This window comes from Lepisosteus oculatus, chromosome 4 (assembly GCF_040954835.1).
Source record: "Lepisosteus oculatus isolate fLepOcu1 chromosome 4, fLepOcu1.hap2, whole genome shotgun sequence".
Taxonomy (NCBI): Eukaryota; Metazoa; Chordata; class Actinopteri; order Semionotiformes; family Lepisosteidae; genus Lepisosteus; species Lepisosteus oculatus.
Window position 1 is genome coordinate 34205700 of NC_090699.1, and position 18894 is coordinate 34224593.

The following is an 18894-nucleotide window of genomic DNA, read 5'->3' on the forward strand; positions in this document are numbered from 1 at the left end:
TGTCTTTGGGATTGTACGAATACGTCACCGTCTGACATGCGAGCATTTCCATGTATGGTATGGCTGATTAAAAGGATGTGGAATGTCCCGACCCTTTGACTCGCATTCTTACTCTGCTATGATGATCCTGCACGCCTATTATTTACGGGCACACAGGAACACCTTCCTGTTCTAGAGCTGTGCACCTTAACCATTTATCTAAATTCAGTTAGATCTTCAATTGCTATTGCTGTTGCCTAAGTTTGGTGAAAGACTTTAGTTGAGCTGCAGGGAATATGTCCTTTCGGCTTTAACCTTTCGGCTTTAACATTTAGCTAATTTATGACATTTATCACATCTGATCAATTCCGGACAGAGTATAAAGAGCTGTGTGGCTTATCTGAAACAGAAACGGTGATGGAGTACACTCTAATTACTTTTAAAGGCTGCAACTTTAACAATAAAACAATCCACATACCCTGTATATACTGTATAGTAGTCTATATGTACAGTGCAGCAGAAAAGAGTGGGTATCTGACAATACCTAGGCCTTAACTCTTATGTTTTTAAATAAGATATTGTATTCATTCTTAATGTGAAAAAAGCAACATGTTAAACATTAAAGTTGTGTATGCATTGTCAATTATCTAAATGCTTAATCTCTGTTTTGGGAACCTTGGTCTGGGTTAAAAGGGGTATTTAATAAACAAGAAGAAAGAAATGTCATTAGGAGGCCATTGCAGAGAGTGTTTGCAGGATGATTGGCTATTGGGATATTGAGTCTGTTGTGTTTATAATCAAAAGACTTGAGACCCCGTCTGATTATCTCGGCACTCAGATCTATGAGCGGGAAAAAGAACTGTGTGATAATAGGCTAAAGCCTCAAGGAAGGGTTTGCATCACTAGAGATTGTTTCCACAGTTTCCAGGCCATATTGTAGACAGATCTGAGCTCTGCCCCTAGTAAAAGGGAAGTAGTGGCTGTGGGGAACTTGATTATTAAAGGTGTAGACAGTGTAATGTGCACAAGTGATAGGGAATCTCATATGCAGTGCCTAGATTGTAGACCTCCCTGAGCAAGTGGACAAGCTCCTGAACAGAGCCAGAGTTCATCTCGTTGTTACGGACAGTGTTGGAACAAAGATTGGCAATAACATGAAGTCTGCAATCCATTGATCTCTTCAAATTCTTCTTGTAATATTTTGAGTTTCTTTGTAGCGCTTATACTTCGAGTTTCTTTCACCATTTTGAGTTCTTGCCTATTCCCGGATTCTTTGGACTTTTTTTCTTCAGTATTTAAAATACATGTTTAATTGTGTTTAAGTCTGAAGATTGAATTGTACAATCTAGGATATTCCATTATGTATTGATCCAATATATCATACACCACTAGGGATAGCATGGTGCATTAGAAATTATCTGTCAATATACTGTACCTCCAATTTTCACCAATTTTCCATCAACACCTGAGGATATACATTTAGACATTTCAGTGTTTTTTTGTGTACAAGCTGTGTTGTATATACATTATTTTAGCCTTTCAGTCTTATTTCCCTTTTATAAGCAGTGATTTTCTTACTGGAATTAATTCACTTTGCTTAAATAAGTGTAGGGTTACGGTGAAAATATAAAAGTTGACAGAGAATTAAAGGTATTCCCACGAGAAACAAACCTTCCTCATTTTTATGTACAGCACGTAGGAGTTTGTCCTCCCCCCCCCAAAGATGTTAGATTCATAACAATTATCTTACACTCAGTAAAGAAGTGAGAATTGATCTTTGTATTTTACATTATATGTAAAAGCAGACATCTAATCACATGTGATTCCCAGACAATTTGGAAGAGAAGATTATGAGGTAACATTAAAAGATTTTAGATTTTAAATATAAAGGAGCCCTTTTTCCCAAAACATCCATGGGAAGCAGTTCAGTAGCTGTTTCAAATATATTCTGCTTATTCTTCAACAAGTATGTATCTAAAACCCAAATTAAAACTAATCTTATTCAAAGGATTCTACATTGTCATTCTCTATATTTTCTTTAAATGTTTTATCAAAGGGCAGGAGAAAAAAAAACACCACCCCTTTTTGTGAAATAGCAAATCCAAAATGTTACACAATGAAAATAAATAACACATACATTTCCCTATTATCATAGTATTTTGACAGGTTGCCACTTTCCATCTTTCTGCTTTGTTTTCTTGTTAAGAAAAAAAAACACCAGGTGTTAACATTACAGAGAAAATATATACTGTACAGTCCATGGACTCATCAAAAGTTTGTATTTTCTGGATATTTACTGGTATTTCTGGAAATACTTTTGTCTTGGTGATACTAATCTAGGAACACTGCTTCGGATGCTGTTGTGGACTAATGGTTCTGACCTCTAGACTGGCAGTTTTGTGTGAAGACTCTGCAGCTGTATCCTTTTACAACATTGCTCTGACAAACTCAACTGTAAATGGGTACCAAAATATTGATGTTAGAAAAAGTTAATTAGAACCTCTTGATTTGGCTAAATTTTCAGCCAAATAATTATAATGTCAATGTTTAACTTCAAGTAATACTATTAAAAATGCACTTAGAGTAAATCATACTACCGTATGAGGCATTGTAAAGCAGTCTGTAACATAGCATATTTTTAAACCCTCCACCAATTTCCATGAATTTAAGATACACCCATACTTTTTTCAGACCTATATCAGGCTCCCAATTCAGGCTGAAGTCCAAGTATAACTACCTATTTTTGCCAATATAAATAGACTGGATCTAAACCTCCCACTTATTAAAATATTTTACCAGATAGGGTTGGCCATTATCATGTATTGTGAGCCTACTCATGGAGGCCTGGTTCACTTCAAATGTGACTGTCCATGATCAAGATATCTCATATCAGTCATAAAGTACAAGGTGGCATGTACAGTATATATATAAACATCAAAATTGCTTAAACAAATGAGTTTTTTTAAAGTATTTTTCCAAAGCTTTGTATGTATGCATTCCCCTATTTAATACCAAAACTCAGTGGACACCTGCTAATTTTGAATAAGTAAAAGTACTCATATCACCACATTAACAATGGACAGATACTGTATTAAATTCACAAAAAGGATCAACTAAATCTAATACAAAACTAAAAAGCTCCGTTCTGGGAATATTAGAAAGTACACATAACAAAAACAAGTAAAAAACTCAAAATCCTGTAGGGGAAAAAACTGCATATTTTTACCCTTTTAACATAATCTTCTAAGGTCTTGCTTTAAGCTGTAGATATTCCTTTGATGGGAAACAGCTGGATCAACAGTATCTTGGAATAACTGGGCTACAGTTGAGAAAATACTTGCCAGTTTGAGAAATCTTTAAAAAGTGACAGAATAAACCCTAGAACTTTCAGTGTTTGGTGGTGTTAAGGGCTACTAGTACTTTTGTGTTTTGGGCTTAAATGGGTCTTAAATAGGTAAATATGTTTGATATATACTTCTAGTGTCTAGGTGAGTGTGTTTAGTTTTCATGACCCTTTTCTATTGTTTAAAAGAAAATATTACAAAAATATGTAAAAATCTACTATGCCATATAAAACCACACCTGTAATATTTTACATTTAACTTGGTGAACAACATCCTATAAAAACGTTTAAGTTAGCATTTCACAGAAAATGCAAACTATGTTGCATGCAACTCACATTTTTCTCTATCATTGTCATTAAGTCAAGTTTGTATGGGGCAACTGACAGTAATTTATGGCCAAATAAATAACTTAGATACAGATCTGTAGATGTCTATGGAAATCAGTAATGCCTGAAAAAACACAGGAAATGAGCACAGACTACTACACAAGAAGCCACATTTGTTATGGTAGTCAAATAACCTTGAAATCTATTGAATTGTTTTGGTCAATGTACCATATTTTCAAAAGGATTCTTATTTGCTTATCTACTGTATATCAAAGCTTGGCCATCCCTTTGCATGCTGTGTTTGTCCATTATAACAAATTACAGTTAAGAAACAAGCCCAAAAATGTAACAGATTGAATGCTGGCTTGCACCATCCCAAAAGTATACACAATAGAGTAATCCAACAGCAAATTATGAATCTGTCAAGTTTCCTTTTCTCTCCGATTGCTCTATAAAGTGTTTCCCCTTTGTTTAGAAAATGTAAGAAATTTGTGATCCTCAGTGTCAGGCAATGATTATACCTAGGTTCCCTGAATTTGACTGGCACACCCCCCTAGGCAACATGACACTCTTGACATGCCAACTCTCTAGAAGAGGATTGCAGAGCATGGAGGAAGCCAGGGCAATGATACAGTCTATAATATGATGGGGTTTGTATGAATATATCAGGAAATGTCTCTATCTGTAGACAGACAAACCTCAGGATAAACACTATCCTCTCAACATTTTACAGGAAGTCATGCCAAGATAGCAAATACATTATAAAACAGAAACCAATAGACAGAAGAAATTGCTGCTTTACCTTTGCTAACTCCTCAGTTTGAACCAGTCTCTCATCATTCGTATCTCAGGTTTCTAGGCATTTTAATTTCCATGAACACTACCAATTTGCTTTCAAAAACTACAACTAGAGCATTAAAATTAATGTATGTAAGGATACATACTAATCACAGAAAACCTAATGAGTACTTGTGTGGTAGGATGAGGTCCCAGAGTATAAAATTCAGCCTTAATTACCTAACGAAATACAACAGTGGCCACAAAAAAACTGGAATAGAGTTTCATTTATGTATAACATGATCCCAAACAGCTATCCATCACTTACTGAGCACCATGAGTAATGAACATGATTGGAGCTGTGTATACCTTGTAGTTAATACTGTACTTGAATTCTGTTCTGTTTGACTGCAGACAACAGAAGCTTGCATACACAAGCACTTTTCTAATGGGATATGATGGGTCTTTTGACTCTCCTTGATCACAGCAACTTGGCAGTGATAAATGGGGTTTCATAAAAATGTTGGATTCTATGGTACTGAAGGCTACTACAGTACCAACTCTATCAATAACTAGCAGCTCAATAAAATGTCAGTTTTTAATATAGTATAACTTAATAACCAAATAAAAAGTTATGATATTGATGCTCCAAAAGAGATAAAAGATTTGGTAAAGGAAAATATTCAAAGGTTTTACATGTTGCAATAAAGAGTTTTTTGAAGATAAAATCTTGAAATAAAGCAACAAAAAGTTTCCAGCTCAGGCCTTTTAGCTAAATGTTGTATTTGCAATGCATGCAAACCCTAAAATGGGCATACCTGTATACATACAACAATAATAATGTTGACAAAAACATTATTTTCCAGACATGTTTGAATAAAGTTTATTAAATATTGCATAATACTGAATTTAGCAATCACAGCAGTACACTGTAAATAGATTCTTGTAATTCATATTGTGAAATCATAAAGCAGTACTATCAGAAGTAAATTAAACACAAAATGCTGCAAAGAGCATTTAGAATGAACCGCAGCATACAGAAAATGGTAAATAAAATGTATTAGAAGCATCTTGTTATATACAGTCAGCATACTGTAAACATTTTATTAGGTATTTTTAAACTTGTAATACACTGCTACAGGTGAGTAATACATTTCTGGGGATATTTTTAAATTAGATAAAAACAACAAAGGCAAAAAAGAAAACACAAAATTTCCTAAATCATACATAATATGAGGGCTAGGAGATCCCCGCAAGGTGGTAGCAAGACACTTTTTTAGTCTATTTTAGTGCATGTGTTTTTCTGTGCTAGACATTTTTTGTGTTGTGTGCTTCACTAAAATCCTTCAGGTGAATAAACTGGTAAAATCAAAGAGCTCCATAACTGCCGTCTTGTTTTTTCCTCTCGCTTTTAAATCCATCTCTATTAAATTATTTTCTATACAGGATAAGTACACGTTCTGTACAAAATCAAATATACATATTTACAATCATACTGTACTTTCGTCAAGCTGTTTTAAAGTTACATTCTTGCCAAATTCCCAAACCTTTAGAAATGGTGATCAGGCTTTGAAAAAAACCCAACTAAAATCTGAAACGTCAAAGGCTACAACCTTGAAATAGAACAATATACTACATAAAAGATGAAAAATATCTGGAAGTCAAATGTCACAAAGACAAACTACCCTGCTCCACTCTGAAATCTGTAGTAGACGCTCAAAATTTAAAAGCTAGCCTGTTCTAATTTTTAACATGAGTTAACATTAGGCTACTGCTGATGAAACAGCTTTTATAAAATGCTGTCAAGCATTCTTATGGTGCCCAATCTGAATTTAGCTGTTCTATAAACTAAATTTCAAATTTGTCAAGGTAACATACTTGAACTGTAGATTGTAAATTAAAACTAGTAAATTGTACAGTATAACTAAGATGTTTTAGTGCATAGATCTGTTTTTCAATTTATGCCATTTTAGTCATGTTTGCCAGTAATTCACTGAGGACTGCAGAGTGGATACATGGCATTTTGGAATACCTACTGTATGACAAAAAATCATAATTGTTCTTCATTATCTTTAGGAAGTTACCGTGTTGTTTGGAACAACTGAGTGAATCCAGAATTTGCATATTTCATGTCACACAAGAATTATGGTTTGATTTAAATGTCACCCTTCAAACTAAAATCTTTAAACATTGTATTTAAAAAAATATTTTTTATCTTTGAACCTCTGGAGTCAAATCTCAGACTTTAGACTTATTTCTTTATTCGAATGGCCATTTTTGGAGTTTTTGGATTTTGATGGAAACCTTACTCCATGCAGTTTTCCCTCTCCACACACACTGAGAACTGTGCTTTCCACATCTTGAGCATCTTAAGTTTGGAAGTGGGCAGCTGTAACTTCTGCATTTTAGTATGTTAGTAATCCATTTACTTTTGTTATATTTCTCTCTAAAAAAGTTATCAGCATAAAAATAGGTATTTTTTTCACTCTTTTATGCAAAGATGATGTTCTGTGAAAAGGATAGCATACTAAATTATTCCTGCAAATCTGCCTGGTAAATGACATGTTCAATAAAAAATACAATTAAGTTGTCTCATATTTAAAGATACTTTATTACTCTCTTCGGTAAGAGAAAGAGTCGGGGTTATGTAGAAGCATTTGATTGGCAGTACTGGTTAAAAGCTAGTGGTGGTATAATGAAAATAGCCTTTCCTATTGAACTTTTTCCTTTCATAAAACCATTAAACTTTAGCTTTAATCAGGGAAGATGGGTTGTTCAAACAAAAATAAATCCTCCTGATTAAACCTAAATGGGCAACATGTAAAATTCCATCTTCAATGGCCTTTCTTATATTCTGTGGGTATGCCCTCATCTGCTGATTCCTGCACTGTCTCCAAGAAAAGGTTGCAAGCCCTTGGAAAGTTATCCTACACTCTGAATTACAGCTTTCAATGATATGTACAGAAATGTGTATCTGGAAAAAAGCTATTTCAACAGAAAAGTTTTCAGTACTTTGATATGCGACTTTAAATTTTATGGTGTACAGGTATCTGTATAACAAAGTGAAATAAAGCACAAGAAGCACTATATATTGATTTTTTTTCCAGTACTCTCTTAAGGTCCTTCACTAAGAAGTTCCTCTAAACCAAATCTTGCTCATTATTACATATGAGATCTTCATATTGTTGAAATTCAAATAATCGTTCTGCTTAGAGCCACAGATCAGTGGATAGCACACAGCTTCACAAAGACTTATAAAACTTCTCTGCTGAGGGTTTATCAGGCAGTTGCTTTTAGATAACAAGAGTTTGCACAAATTGGGCTGGTGCAGCAAGCAAAGTGACAGTGAGTACCAGGCAGAAGAGTTGAGGCAGTGAATCCTCAGCACTCCCTGTCGTTCTAGTCCTACACATAATCTGAAACTGAGACAATGGCCATGCTTCTCAGAAGAACCTCTTACCATATAATCACATGCCTCATCCACTTCTACTTGACCTTGAAATGCTCACCAAAACCTCCAGCTCAACAGCAAAGAAAGGTGTGTTCAATTTTTTTTAAAAGTCCCAAAGTTTCCCAAATGGTAACTGAAGAGGCTGCTGGGGGATGCTGTGTTATTGTTAGTGTCCATTTGGAAGAGCAATGTTTACAAATGGAGAGGCTTCACATAGTTCCCAGGGAAGGTGCCAAACTGTTTTGTTCTTCTGGAAGTACCTAGAGGTTGACATGAAAAAAGAAAACTGGCTTTATCAATGTGTAATTTATCGGAATCTGGATTTGATTTAAGGATTTTAAATCGTGATGACTATGTTTTTGCCGGGTGCTCTGTCTTCCTCTCTCAGTCCAGAGAAATAGTGGCAGATTAATTGGATTCTGGGAAAACTGGCTCTAGTGTAAGTGTGTGCATGTTTGTGTCACTGTGTGCCCTGCGATGAACTGGCGTCCCAGCGAGAGTGGTAAGAAACGTGGTTAGAAAATGGATGGATATAATGTGCAAGCAATTTAAAATGGAATTTTCTCAATATAAAAAGGCTTCACATAATTATTCAATTACCCTCTTTCTGTATTCATTAGAACAGAGAAAAAAAAGGTTTTTCCTCTGCAGTTGATATTTTGTGTTTCACTCTGAAAGAGTACTTTTTTCAGGAAAGGAAGAATTATTATTATTATTATTATTATTATTATTATTATTATTATTATTATAAAAAATATTATTATCTGGCCTTGCATAGTTTAGAAATGACCAGATGTCATTTCTAGATGCCGAACCAAAAGGAAAAAAAAAAGAATTGGTGAGTACTTACCAACAAACCAGCCATCATCACACTTCTCCATGACATTGACAACATCGCCTTCCCGGAGCTCCAGCTCATCTTCATTCTGTGGCACATAACTGTACAGGGCTTGGAAGCTAAAGATTGAAAGATAACAAGGTTAAAACTGGTGACTTCAAAGTCTGTGATCAGAGCAATCACAATCACCCAGATCAAAAAGCAACTTCATTTCCACGTATAGAATGGACCTTTACGTTCCTCTGTGGCCTCTCCTAAAGCATACTCATGTACTTAAAATGAGGTTTTTGTGGCAATAACATGAAAAAAAATGTTCTTTCTTGTAGCATTTTATATTACTCAACTGCTTGACTGTCTTACTGACAAATAGGTGATTGCCTAAAAGTACGTACTGTATTTCTGTAATTTAGTCCAATTTTTTACTTCTAGTGAAACACCTTTTTATTTCTTAATTTCCAAAAATATACAAAAATCAAGCACCAAAATGATTTGATTTGACGAGACTAAAGCTTTCAGAGCTGACAACACAAATAAATCTACTTTACAGTTTCCCACTGAGTCAGACAAAACTCAAAGTGTCTGCTGAGAGACTTCAGTCTTTCAGCAATGTGCTGAGATGTGGGGGCAGAACTTACACTTCACAGCTGGTCCGGTTCTGATCAGGACTGCTCCTATGCTGTTGAGCCTGGGGTTGCTGAGAAATTATGAAAGATTGTTTACTGTGATTAGAAGACAGTCTGCGGCTAGAGTCAAGGGGATGGGAGAGGGTGCTGCAGTAATGGACAGACTTTTCTGCAATATTCATGATCTCATTGCAGACCGCTTCCTGGGAAGCAGATACATCACACAGATACAGTGCAAACAGGAAGGACAGGCCGATCCCCCCCCAGCCATCAACGCAGACAGTCAGCACGGAAAAGAGATGGAGTTTGGGGAGGGCAGGTTAGGAGAGGAGAAGAGGAGCATTCCAGACGCATCAAATGAGTCCAGTAAGTAACAACATCAGGGGGTCCGTTAAAGCCAGGACAGATGAAGGAGGAATCCAAAGGTAAGCATGGAAAACAGGCAAGATACAGAATAAGTGCATGTGAAATTGTCATAGATACCAAAGAATAATGCAAAGACTAATCAATTTGTGAGTTAACAGCTGCAGTTAAGGTCCTGCCTAAGGACATGCAGTCAATTGTGTGAGTTATTAACAGAGCAAGATGACAGAACACTGATAGTACAGCAAGTTTCCAAACACCATCCTCTTACTGAAGAAAAACGCAAGAACGTTTTTCAAAGCACTGCAGTCTGCAGCCAGTTAACAGGAGAGGAATACTGCAGTGTGTAGAGCAATAAAGAACAGGCATAACCTAGTTGGGATCTTCTTAATAATGTACAACTTAAGGTACAAGCTGACTTCTGGTAATGTCAAACTACCTCAAAAAGTTCAAACTAGAATTTTGATTACTTTACACTAATATAACTGAAAATATGAAAATACATATGGACATAATGTTTGCATAGTCATATTTTTGCATGTTCACTTTTAGATTTATTAAAAAAATATTGAACATTCATAGCTTTTTAAAATTATAATTCAAACTAAACTGTTAATTTGTTAATATTTATGCAGCAAATGCCACAGTGTCTTCTGAAAGTAGAAAAATAATAAGTGAATGAGGACATTTCAAGATTCTTTGCCACAATTTCATTTTCAGACCTGCACATCACCAAAAACTGGGCAAAGCAGAACTTTAACTTAAATAAACCCTCGAACAGCAAAACAACATTTTTGAAAATTCTTTTTTATATTTTTCAAATCATTCAATTAAGTATATCACTTCTCTGCTTAGGGAATTAGTCTCTTTGAGGGTACGATTAAAGGCCACTGTATTACCCATTTCTTACCACATAACTCTTTTCAGAGTCTGTGAGCTCTGGTCCTGATCTCAATGAATGGTGGGAGGGCTGTGATCACGAGGCAAATTAGAAAGGAGAAAGTTTGGCAAATGTTATTGGTCGCAAGGAAGCAAAAAGGATATTTCAATCAGTTTGACTTAATGAAAAGAGCAGAGACGTTGCTAGAAAAAAGGTTCTAAATGCTAATATATACAGTAGTAAATGGAATGCCAATGTTGGACAACAGTAATATTTACTAACTTTTGTTTCTGTAAATGTCATTAATTTCACATAATTGTGTACATCTTAAATACTTCTAGCTTAATTCAGTCTCTCTAATTAATATTTTACTACATACTATATATTGTGTGATGCAATGTGTTTCTCTTACTTCCCTTGCTTCTTTTGAGAAGTGCTGCCTTAGTAATGCACTCTGAAAGCAAGTTTCAGTGTCTGCAATAGCTTTTGGGGTTTCAAAAATTTCAGAATGGTCTTTGATGAAAAGGCGCTGGGTCTAAATATTTCAGTCATTGAACTGTACAACACACCTCATGACCTAGCAATGTCTCTGTGCTTGCAAAGAAAGAAGGATAAGCAGCAAACTAGTGGTTATGTCCAACACAGCATCTGAACACATGCCAAGGGACAGAGCACGTAAAAGAACTGGGGTGCTGAAAAACAGAAAGGTGCATCACAGGCAGAGACTGTGATTAACAAGACATATTACATATAGTAACAATAATAACAGATTCAAAGACAAAGAATACATTGAGTAGTTCAAAAATAAAAAAAATGAATCCTTTACATACTTTATCTTAATATAAATAGGTATTTCTGCACACGAAAGGCACAATAAAATATTATAGATTCGAAATTCCTATATCTAAACAATTTAAAACAAGGAATTATAATGTATTTTAATACATTATTACATCAATACAGCATAGCTGTTGTTTGTTTATTGCCGAGTGTCTGAGATTTTACCAAATATTTTATTTTCCGCTCTTTATAGTATTCTGTATCTGAATGTGAATGTTGAACTCCACAGCTTTTTAGAAGCATAAAATTATTTTCAGAGTGTTTAATTTCAAAGACAATATGTACAATTAAGGGTAAACTGGGGTAGGCATACTATTTCACAATTCTGCTTTGTGCAATGTACAGTAGTTCACTGAAGTCGCATCTTACCGCAAAAGAGTTGGCATTCATAACATTAGCTGGAATATCAGACAGTATAACTGGACTTCTTGAGGTCTGCCCATGGTACCCAATCTCATTCTGCACAAGCTAAATATTCAGGGGAGAAAAAGGTGACATTAGTTAATATATTTTCACATTGCTGCATGCTGAATTACCAAGCACATACCAAGACCTTGTTTCTCCTGACATGAATGTTCAGAAGACAAGCTTAGTTAGTAAAGAATCAAACATTTACGTAGATGTTCTGTGTGGTTCACAGAGATGATAAAGGGAGTTAATAACTCAACAAGCAAAAATCGCACCACTGTACTGCAAGCTTCATTATGCAGTCACTATTGGAAATGGCCCATAAAGAAACCGCCACAGAAGAAAAAAAAAACCACAATAAAGCTTGATAAAGGTTCATGATACAAAAATTGTTCAGGCCATGATTTTGTTGTAGGATCACAAATATTGAATAGCCATAATGTATAGAAAAGATTCAAACCTTTAAATAAGTTCTTGTAAAATAAATAAGAAATGAATTCCATTACACCGCTGCTACAAATCCTGAGCTTTTATTCATAAAATAGCCAAATGAGGTTTTCTTAACAGTTGAAATCAACAACAGAAAAACAAATAAAACAGACAACACAAAGGTGCACCTACTGTAGTTGTGTAAGATAATATCTGAACAAAATACCTTCTTATCCATAATCCTGTATAATTAATTTTAACAACTGCAACAGAGGTACAGTATAATTACAACATGAAAGTAACAGGCACACACCCTGTATCAACTGCAAGAACTCAATCACAGAAGTCTGCCATAAATTCTGTCTCACACCCGTTTTTAAGAACAGATTTTAAAAACACACTTCCAATTTTACTGAAATTTTAGAAATATCACTTGCTATACAAATGCCATTTATCTTTATTGATAAGTTTATTGATAAACTAGATTTCAGTGAAAACTACACTGATCAAAGTGTTAACTAATGTTTCGACAAAGCATTGCTTTCCTGTGGCACTTACAGTATCACCTACAGTATGTACTTGCCTGCTATGGATGAAGTTGAATGTTTTTACTTTCATTAAAAACAATGTCTGCCAGTAAGTAATGATTATATTAGTGTTATACAGTATGTAAATTAAACTGATCCTTCAATTGACCTTTTTTAGAGCATTTATCAGGATAATGACAAAACATTTTTATAGTACTCTAGGTACACTAACACTTTAATGAATAACCATGGCATTTGGAAAAACACTATGCTGATAAGCATGTGTCATCAAAATGATAATGAACAGGGAAGGCTGCTTTGAAAGTCACAGGCTCGAGGAAAGCAATGCATCTATGGCACACACTTTTCACCGCAGCAAAGATGATGCTGTTCCATTCCGTTCACAGAGCCTGGACAAGCATGTGCCTGTCCACTGGTCTCTAAGCAATTGTTTAATAGGGCTTAAGTCTGGTGAGTAAGTCATCTACAGACTGTCCTCCTAGACTTTTCTCACACAGAATGAACTACAAAAGATAGTAATTGATGTCCCATGACTTGGACAATTTAGTGCCCGGCAGTCAGGGTGCCATAAATCACAAGTGGTCCAGATCATCACACTTGGACCTCCAAATGGATTTATCTTTTGTACACAACAATTTGTAGATCGTTCTCCACTTTTGTGGCACAATCACTGATGTACAGGGTGGGCTACACAAAAATTAGATTAAACTCAGAGGACTCAGTGCCATTACTGGTAAATCCAGATCAGGTAATGCTCCAACCAGTGGCATGAAGGCATTGTTTATGTAATAAACAGGGCATTTTACATACTTTCAGTGTTTTTCTTCCTGATTTTCAACAAGCTTCAACTAATTTAATCACTTCATCGCTTGCCCCCAGTTAACTGAATCTCAATGATGCAGAACAATTGGAAAAAGAACCAAAATTACGTAAATTTTCTAAAAACATATGTGATAGTTCACGTAGGTAGCTGTGTCAGCATGTGTAGGCTCCAAAGCAACAAGTACAGGTTTATTCCATAGTGACAGAAACACAAGATTTCTTTTCTTCTCTTTCCAGCATATATGCATAGTGTTCGTTTTGATTCTCAGTATAACACAATAATAATGATTTCACTTTGATTTTTTTGCCCAAAAAATCTCAAAATGTTTTTTTTAAAGGGACTCACTAAATCATCCATCACTAAAGTGCACTAACTCCTGAGTGACATGTGGCAGCCATTTGAACACCCGTAACTACACAACACACAATTACAAAGCAAATCAGCAATAACTAGACAATAGATCAGGAGAGGAAATGTAAAAAAACTCTACCAATTGAATTAATGAGAACATTTAGGAAGCACAGCTTGCATAAGTCCAGAGTAGAATTTAGCCAAGATAAAGGTTAACACCCCTACTCTTTTAAATGGTACCATGGAATCTCAATTAACCAATTTATCAGGACCCAGTTTAATGTCGGAGAGACATTACTGTACTTCATACACAGGCACCATACTGGAGTACTCGTCCAGGGGAAAAACTATCAAAATCTGTTCTACCTTCAACTTTTACAGCAGCAAACTTGTTTTCCTAATAGGAAAAGTCTCCCATCTCAGTAATGAACAGGCCCAGTCTTGTTCAGCTTACACAGACTCTACTGAAATCTGATGAGATCAGGGTAGAAAGTGGTAAGGCTGCTGTCTAATATCACTAGTCATGAAATAAAACATCTGTCCAATTCCATCTAACAGATAAAAATGTTATAAAAACTGTTATTTTTATGTGTGAATGAAAGGAAAATGGAACAGCAAAGACTGAATCGGTTCTCAGTCTTGTTAACTTTGCAAACAGTACAACAGTAGCCATTTAAGCCAATGAGTTAAAGGAATGTTTGTTAGTCTGGAGGTTATTACAACTGTATACTGAGGCACACTTGGCACTGCCATGCTCTTGGAAGGGAAGGAGACTGTCACTGATGGTATTACCTGTGGCCCTGGAGGCCTGAGCCTAGCTGGGGTTCTGACAGGTGTGGCTGAAGGATGAGAGAGAAGGGCAGTGCAGATGGAGGCTGGGGGAGGGGGGCTATGAATAGACCTGTTCAGGTCTCCTCTCTTAAGGAAAAGAAGGATTTATTAATTTTGAAAGTCGAATCTTAAGCTTTATTACTTCTCGTTTGTGTTTGCTTAAGTCAGAATGCGCTGAATAAAAAATAATATTAGTCACATACATAAAACGAACTGACACGACTACACTTGACAGATAGGTACAGGTGTGATACCACTCTTAAGCTTCAGTTTTACAAAGCTAGGTGTTAACAGATTAAACAATACAACACCTGATGACTTCTTTTAGTTTCCTCCACTACTAAAGGCACCCTATGATTTAGTTGATGAGGAGACATTGGGATCATTTTTTAAGTTATGAACATATACAGTATCCACGTGCAAATGTTTATCGGAAAACAGAACCTTCTTTTAGGAAGGCTTAGTGATTTGAGCAGATAATTTCAAATATGACAGCAGCTAATGACTTTAATGACTTTAATTTCATGCAATACACAAAAGATTCTCCAAACCATGCATACAATATCTCTCTGGCATATTCACAAAGATTCAGCTAGATAATTTTTTTCCAAGCACACGGAATACTCTGATGCATACAGTATGTCTTTTATATTGCTATGCCAAGAGATTTGTTTTGATATTACTTCATCACCCAGAACGATAATCCTAGTCTGTGTGTACAAAAACAACCATGCTACAAAAACCAGTTCAAAGGAGACCTTTGAGGTACAAATACACAAAGAAGAATCTAAGTACTGCAACACTGCACTCCATGCAGGGGATACCTTTCCTGGGCTACTCTGCCATTCTTTGACGGCCTCCTGCCTGCTCTCCCTGCCTCCCTGTGCGCCTTCTCCTCCCTGCACAATATTGAGCAGCTCCTGGCACAGCTGGTTCTCCTCCAGCTCTATGGCCAGACCCCTCTGCTGGGGGCTCCCTCCCACAAAGCCCGCCTCGGGGCTCCAGCCTCTTGGGGTGCCGAGGCTGGGGGAGCACGTGGGGGACGCGGAGCGCCGGAGGAGCTCCTCTCCCTGGGGGGGCGTGAAGGTGACAGACGGAGCAGGGCCCAAGCAAGAGGAGTGGGGGCGAGGGGGGTAGGGTGGGGGCAGCGGGGAGCTGGCAGGGGAGGGGCCCAAGGGGCTGCGCAGAGGGCTGCTGACTGGAGGGACTGGGCTGGTGGCCGCGGAGGGAGAGATATAGTCCCCACAGGAGTAGAAGCCCTCAGGCAGGGGTGGGAGAGGGGGAGTGGCAGCAGGGGTGCCACTGCGGGGCAGGCCCACTGTGAGGGAGATCCACTCAGAGGTGATGGCCTGCACCTCAGGGGAGATGGCGCGTCGCAGGGGAGGGGTGGGAGAGAGCAGCCGGTTGTGGCCACACTTTACGAAAGAAGGAGAAAAAAAAAGAAAAAAGATGAATAATGCAGAGGGGAAGAATGTAAAGCCACACCGCAGGAAGACAAGCACCTGCAACAATGTTAAAAAAATGTCTAATGAGTGTAACTTGTATATATACTCCGTTGGTAAAGTCACAAACATGATATTTGATTTAGAATGTACTTTTCGAGAAATCTTTAATTTAAAGGCATTACAATTTAAATAAATTAAAAATCAAAGTCTATATTAAGCTATATTATAAACCTACAGTATATGGAATCTGGAATCTGCTAATGATGAATTCATCCTCAATGTCCTTAGATATAGTATAATACTAATTTTATATTAAGGTTAATATGGGCCTTTAAAACCTACAGTACTTGATGGACCTTTATTAGTTGGAAACATGTTGGCTCTCTTTTTTAGGAGTCTTTTTTAAAATACTTTTCCCTTTATCTAGCTCATTTTTCCAAAGAAAATTCTTTACCACATATACAGTATCACGTGTAGTTACAGAGACAAGGAAGTTAACCCAGTCATATTTACAGAACACATTAAAACTAATGTAACTGAATTAATCGGAGTTACGTGATTCTCATAGTTAATTCAATGATCATCTATAGCTAAGAACCAGTCTTTAGGTATACCAAGTTGCCAGATATGGCTGTGCAGATCTAGAATCTAAACACATACTGTACAGTACACTACACATATACTAGTAATTCAAACTGACCAATTTCATCAGTCACAAACTACTGTATATCCTTGTACGTACAGTTGCAAGACAACGTTTGTGAACCCTTTGGAATTACCAGGATTTCTGCATTAATTACTCATAAAAATGTGGTCTGATCTTCAACTAAATCATAGTTTCACACAATCTGCTTGTCTCCTTGTCTCTTGTGACTTAGCTGAAGATCACACCACAATTTTATGAGTAATTATGAGTAATGTAAAAACACAAATGTTTTCTTGCAACTGTATATTGTACTTCATTCTCTCTTCAGTTTTGCTATTATATTAATTTATTGTGTGCAAATGGCAATAAAGCCCTATTGACAACCTTCAGCACATTATTTATTGTAACTAAAGTTAAATTAATTTAAGAAATATCCCAAGAAATAGGTGTTTAAATAATGAACAGACTTTGTGCTGCATTTGTTAGTCATTAAGCCTTAACACAACAGCTGTGAACCCTCTCTCTCAGGCCTGAGGTTAGAGGTGTACTGTACCTGCGGTGATGCAGTGTGGCTGCGATTGGGAGACTGGCTCACTGGGGGGTCTGGGTAATCCACTCCGTTCTTAACACGAGGCCGTTTGAGAACCTCCACATAGGTGACTGGGAAGATTCCCTGCCGACTGGTGCCTGAGACTTTGCCCTCATACCAGTTCTCATCCACCCTGCGGATCAGTGTGATTCTCTCTCCCTGCAACAGAATGGGAAGCAGCTGGGATTTAAAACCCTTCCATCAAGGAGAGTGAAAGACTCATCAGGTAATCTGGTTTTATTTAATTTACAATTTCAAAAATAATTTGGAATAAAAGGTATTAGATTTATTGACATGGTCAATAAACAGAAAACGTCACTGGGACAAACCACACACTGAGGCAAAATTGCAAATGTACACTGATCAGTAAATGATGCCGTAATATGGAAGATGAAACAAGTCCTTTGACAGCAATAGAGGAAATCCAAATGAATCTATAATTCTTTAAAAATTAAAAATTAAAACTATTTAATGCTAACACTATAAATGTCATAAACATCAAACATACAAAACTTGAAAAGTATTGTTTTAAGTACCTTTTATGCTAAGCAAAAAAAACCTATAAGAAGGATCTTGTACTTCTATCCTCAAGAAATGAGAGGCAGTAGTACAAGATGCAGAGGGCTGCTCTCAATAACCCCCAAAACGATATCAACCAAAATTAACCTTGGACAAATGTTTTTCTGAATGAGTTAATAAGTTCAGGTGTATTTTATTTTTTATTAGAAGCATGAAAGGGGCTGACAAATCTAAAACAAACAGTATCTTCATCTAATACCAGTGGGTACAAATGGAATTTAAGCGCCAGTTGTTTCAGGACAGGGAATACTGCACTTACCTTCCTGAAGGACATTTCAACAATTGTGTCCCCTGTGAAGTTAAACCTAGCCAGGGCCTCTCCATACTCCAGAACCTGGACTGGGGCTGACTTTTTGGGCTGGGCCTTCTCTGTTGGTGGCAGGATCTAAAACAATAAACAAAGGCAGCTAATTCATTTTGTATTAATTAATGAAGTTTTGACACACCACGGACGAAACATTGTGTTTTCTTTGTTCTCTTTTCAGCATGGAATAAACCTATTACTTGTTTTTATGCAGCCTACACATGTTGACACAGCTACCCACCTGAACTAATTAATTTTCGGTCAGTTTGCATCTCACTACATTAGAGTTACAGTATGTGCTCTATATTCTGTGAGACTGGCCACAAATTGAAGTTTTAAGCCCTACAAAGATATTAATTTAACCTGTAGGGATGCTAATTACATTCTTTCTCAGTGAGGGGTAAAAAACTGACAATAGTACACTTTGTGCAATCTGGGTGGAACAGAAACTTTGTATACCACAATTATGCAGTTATGAATAAAATACTGTGTCCTTAATATATTCCCACTAATTAGAAAT

At 36.5% G+C, this 18894-nt stretch overlaps 1 protein-coding gene across 30 annotated transcripts in view; it reads right to left on the minus strand.

Annotated features, from left to right (window-relative positions):
* Positions 1–5295: 5295 nt before the first annotated feature.
* Positions 5296–18894, minus strand: part of LOC102698616 (sorbin and SH3 domain-containing protein 1) — a 185985-nt gene continuing 172386 nt past the window's right edge. For 26 of the 30 annotated variants that reach the window (XM_069189125.1, XM_069189127.1, XM_069189128.1 and 23 more), the window contains 8 exons: positions 18330–18455; positions 17456–17650; positions 15636–16226; positions 14773–14898; positions 11791–11889; positions 9351–9409; positions 8728–8834; positions 5296–8137 (listed from right to left, as the gene is read on the minus strand). In XM_069189125.1, coding sequence (XP_069045226.1) covers positions 8070–8137; positions 8728–8834; positions 9351–9409; positions 11791–11889; positions 14773–14898; positions 15636–16226; positions 17456–17650; positions 18330–18455 — 1371 coding nt within the window. In that variant the 3' untranslated portion in view covers positions 5296–8069. Of the gene's footprint in view, positions 8138–8727; positions 8835–9350; positions 9410–10336; positions 10672–11790; positions 11890–14772; positions 14899–15635; positions 16227–17455; positions 17651–18329; positions 18456–18894 lie in introns of those variants that run through there. The other 4 variants (XM_069189132.1, XM_069189137.1, XM_069189142.1 and 1 more) reach the window with 3 other exon arrangements.